We start from the raw sequence: 5,000 nt of genomic DNA on the forward strand, positions 1-5,000 counted from the left end.
AGAGGAAAGAAAGAAGAGCTGAGTGAGAATATAGAGGAAAGATGAAATGAAGAGAAAAAAAGAAGCAAGAGAGGGAAAAAGGAAAGGAAAAGAAAAAGATGGAAAAAAAATGGGGGGGAAAGAACATAGAGAAAAAAAGGGTAGACAGAAAATTAAAAAGAAAGAAGAGAGAATAGAAAAAAGAGGTTAAGAATCATTGGGTAATTGCTGATATTTGAAAAATAATTGAAATCAAATATATGATTTCTAATAATTATGAAACAGAGAATCTAGATAGCATCTCATATAATAATCAATAAATCTGATATTAATCATAATAAAAAAAATAATTCACAATTTCTGATCACTATTTTTTAGCACATTTTTGTATTTATTACTAGTTTCCAGAACTTTGCCCCATTAAATTTTTCCCTTGGTCCTTTGCGTATAAACAACAACAAAAAGAGTCATTAAAAGAGCCTTTCTTTCCAGAGACAGATAGTAAATCACAAGAAAAATGAAAGCAAAACGCATAAAGCTACAGCAATCATCTGTATTTTCCTTGTTCTCAAAACACCAGTAATTATCAGTACTTGACACTAAGATAAGATTTTTCTTTTCGTAAAGCAGGTCAACATACTGTCATTATAGAGGGACCCATCTCTGTAGATCATTCCGCGTATAACTGTCCTCCCAGAAAAGTATTTGAACCCGGAAATAGACTGAAGTTTGTGCCTATGCTATGAAGACTTTCTCCTCGAATAAAACTCTAACTCCGAGGATTCAAGTTCTTTTTCTGGGAGGTTCATCATACATCTGTATCATCATTTTACTATAAATTTCCATAATACAACTCCATCATGGAAGCTGCTACGTTTCTGCAGTTCACTAAGTATTATGAGACTAAAATCAGAAAAAGGTTCTAGCAGATGGATCTCCCAGCTCCCAAAAGCAGAAACTGCGTAAGAAAGGACAAAACGAAAAAGCGACTTTTGGGGAGGCTCCTGGACATCTTAAGTCTTACCGAGAGATCCTCGGCCTGTTCCACGGTGTGATGGAGGAGAGAAAACAAGTTGTAGTTCTGGGGCTATTGAGGAATTTTGCATCAGGAATAATGATTAGAAAGGCAGATGCAAAAAGAGATGACCTACAATTGACACTGTTCTCCCATCATAAAATGTTTAATATGTTTTTTCTGTTTTATATCATCCTTTAATGTACACATTAGAAAATTCTTTAAATATATTCCCTTATCAATTAGAATGTTTCAACAAAGTTAATATAATAAAATATCAAAACTCTTGTCTTAATCTTTGTACAGCTATAAGAACATACTATCAATTTCTTCAGTTCAAAATTTTCATAAACATGTAAAAAAACAAACAAAAAAAAAACAGCCCACTTACCCTTAGATTATTTTCTATAGCTGCCTACTTTTACTACAGAACTATAGACTAAGTAATGAAAAAAATAAATTTGCTCATCAAACACTACGAGACATACAGGTATTTCCTAATACAGTGGCACTTACTGCATAACTATATAGTGAATAAAACAAGTAATAATATATAAATAAATTCTAAAGACATCACAAAATATGTATCGGTCCTCCTAGTATCTATATATTCACCTTTTTTTTACCAACACACTACTAAAACAAAACCAAAAAAAAAAACAAAGAAAACTTTGGCATACCGTACTTCCTACCACACAAACTGACCCAAAACCAAGCAATCAAGCTACCAAGTAGCCCTACAGGAAAGGAGACTCACACAGACGTTGGGTGTGGACGATGAGAGCAAAGTGATCACGGTCCAAGATACGGGAGAGTTTTCCGAGTGTTGTGTCCAGCTTGATCTTTCGGAACTGAGAGTAGAGCGACTGTTGCACGGGGCTTGAGCCTTCCACCTTTGAGGAAACCAGCTTTGACATCAGAGAACCCAAAGTTACCACACCTTGGATGATCCTGGTGGGAGGAAATGTGTGTACAGCTCATTGGCATTCCAGGGGGGAAGGGGAGGAGGAGGAGGAGGAGGAGGAGGAGGAGGAGGAGGAGGAGGAGGAGGAGGAGGAGGAGGAGGAGGAGGAGGAGGAGGAGGAGGAGGAGGAGGAGGAGGAAGAGGAGGAAGAGGAGGAGGAGGAGGAGGAGGAGGAGGAGGAGGAGGAGGAGGAGGAGGAGGAGGAGGAGGAGGAGGAGGAGGAGGAGGAGGAGGAGGAGGAGGAGGAGGAGGAGAAGAAGAAGAAGAAGAAGAAGAAGAAGAAGAAGAAGAAGAAGAAGAAGAAGAAGAAGAAGAAGAAGAAGAAGAAGAAGAAGAAGAAGAAGAAGAAAGGGAGGAGAAAGGGGAGGAGAAAGGGGAGGAACAGGGAAGGGAGGGGATGAAAGGAGGAGGAAGAGGAGTAAGGGAGGAGGATAGGATAAAAAAACCTAATAAATTCTTTCCCTTTCCCATTTCACAAATGACAAGACATCAAAATAACATAAGAGACATTTTCAAAATATTCCATTCACTCTTAAAATTCAATCAATTCTTACACCATAGAAACTACTTAGGGAATCCAGCACTTCTACTCGTAGGTCCCTTTGCATGTCATTAACTGTACAAATATTTAAAGTTTCCTTTACCCTTCATGATCCACAACAGGAAGTTGGTCATAGCCTTCACGCTGCATTATGGCAATGGCATCCTCACATGCAATGGTTGGCTGCACAGTCAACGGAGCAGCCAGTGGGAGGGAAGACACTTTCAGATTTGACCACCTGGAGGAGTTTCATTTAACTTATTTATTTGCTATTATTATCGTTACCATTATCATCATTATCTTCTCTTTATAGCAATAATAAATCTGTTAACACACTAGCTTTCTTTAATAAGTCATGCTGAATGAATTCTGAAAATAGTCAAAAGACAAATGGCTAAACTAATAGATATAACTAAAGTGGACAAAGAAATGAATAGATAGAGAGAAAAGGAATCAGCAAAACAACCAACCAGTGCTTATTATCAGTATCTTCCTTCTCACTGATGAAGTCCTTCTCCTCCATCCACTTGTCCGAGAGGTGCTTGGTCATGTAGTTGCGCACTGAGTCAGGCAGGACAACCACGCATCGCTGCCCAGCCTCCAGCTCCTGTGCAGCCAGCATAGCCGAATGCATTGCAGCACCACAACTACCGCCTGAAACACAACCATGGAGTCAGTGGTTGCTTCTTGTGCTAAGGGATAGTGTGGGTTTCCTAGGTGTAATTGTTATACTACTGTAAATATAAAAAAAGAAAGAATGAAAGAAAAGTATTTGGGTAAACTCACCGCACAAGAGTCCTTCCTCCTTGATGAGCCTGCGTGCCATGATCAGCGAGTCTTTGTCATTGCTCTTCATCCACTTGTCAACCAGATCCCGATCTAAGAATGGAATCAAGAGCATTCAGGATAACAGGCCTCATGCAACTAGTTCAAGGTAGACTAAGAAAGGATTATTTGAAAATGCACTCTAGTCAAACACAAGCTTTGATAAATACAAGTGCAATCACAATTAATATCAATCTAATTATCATAAGATCAGAATTCTTCCCTACACTTAATTTCAAAACAGGTTAGAAATACTGGTCGCACCTAGAACATTGGGGATGAAGTCGTATCCGATACCCTCTACTTCATATGCCGAAACATCTGATTTGTTCAGTTCTTCAGGTTGTGCCAAGATAGAGCCAAAGGGGTCCACCCCAACAATTTTGCAGTCTGGGATCTGGGAGGTGAGTAGATACGTAAACACAATCATCAATGGAAAATCTAAACTAAACAAATAGGAAAAAAATAAAACTAAAAACTTAAACATCAGAAACCACAGAACACAGTACACTACGTTGGTATTTTGTAAACTTTATCGGTCAAGTTGCATTCACAATATTGCTGTGATTTTATTTGTGAGCCAATCACTGATCAGATACTCACTCTTTCCTTAAGTTTCCGAGCAATGCCAGTAATTGTTCCTCCGGTTCCAGCTCCTGCAACCAGCATGTCAATGTTGCCACCTGTCTGTTGCAGAATTTCCTCAGCTGTTCCCTCATAATGGGCCATGGGGTTGGCAGGGTTCTTGTACTAGAGAATACCAAGAGAGAAAAAGATGTTATTATTTGAATGCTTCATTTGAGATGAGTATTAAAGGAATAATTAAAAGAAATAGAACATGCTCACACAAGTGCCTTCATACAAAGAAGAAATGTGCCCTATAAAAAAAAATCAAAGTTAAATTTTATGTGCATAAACTGACCCTCTTGGCAGGATCTGTCACAACATGTACATGACAAGTACCTGATCCAGGATTATTGCACCAGGAATCTCCTTCTCCAGCCTCTTTGCCACAGAAATGTGGGATTCTGGGGAGTCCCAGGCTGCACTGGTGGGTGTCCGCACAATTTCAGCACCAAGGGCCCTCAGGACATCCACCTTCTCATTGCTCATCTTCTCAGGCATTACAATGATACAGCGGTAGCCCTTCACAGCTCCACACAGAGCCAGCCCAATGCCTATGATGTGGGACAAAGTATATGGTATTTATCATTCTAAAAAGTTATATTATTAGCAATTAACAGAATACATTCTACACATCTATTCTTTCAGTGACACAAAACTGTACATATATTAAATTCAAACAACTGCCGACGATATCAAATTCAAAGAAGACTAAGAAATTTCCATCTCCCCTCTGATTTCCCTTCTAAAGTACCTGTGTTTCCAGATGTAGGCTCAATAAGCACCGAAACACCTGGTGTGATGAGACCCTTCCTCTCCGCATCTTCCACCATGCGGAGAGCGATACGGTCCTTCACACTCCCTCCAGCATTGAAAAACTCGCATTTTGCATCTTCGAGGAAAAAATTTGAGGTTAGAAGTTAAAAAATGATAATAAAATGATCTAAAACTTGCTTGTGCAGCAAGAGGAAAGAAATGATGGAAAATTAGTTTATTCAACAGGAATAATTAAGCAGGATCATGTGACAATGAAAAGTGAAATTAGAGAAAGA

General features: G+C 39.0%; 1 protein-coding gene across 3 annotated transcripts in view; it reads right to left on the reverse strand.

Annotated features, from left to right (window-relative positions):
* LOC125041334 (cystathionine beta-synthase-like) overlaps positions 1-5,000 on the reverse strand; it is a gene marked incomplete at its 5' end in the record, with an annotated part of 9,655 nt that overhangs the window by 3,156 nt on the left and 1,499 nt on the right. Inside the window, 9 exon segments of one of the 3 annotated variants that reach the window (XM_047636197.1) lie at positions 1,004-1,018; positions 1,752-1,945; positions 2,603-2,737; positions 2,970-3,153; positions 3,286-3,378; positions 3,589-3,721; positions 3,928-4,074; positions 4,288-4,502; positions 4,703-4,840. In XM_047636197.1, coding sequence (XP_047492153.1) covers positions 1,004-1,018; positions 1,752-1,945; positions 2,603-2,737; positions 2,970-3,153; positions 3,286-3,378; positions 3,589-3,721; positions 3,928-4,074; positions 4,288-4,502; positions 4,703-4,840 — 1,254 coding nt within the window. 3 annotated transcript variants of the gene reach the window in all.

Source organism: Penaeus chinensis, chromosome 30, assembly GCF_019202785.1.
Source record: "Penaeus chinensis breed Huanghai No. 1 chromosome 30, ASM1920278v2, whole genome shotgun sequence".
Taxonomy (NCBI): domain Eukaryota; kingdom Metazoa; phylum Arthropoda; class Malacostraca; order Decapoda; family Penaeidae; genus Penaeus; species Penaeus chinensis.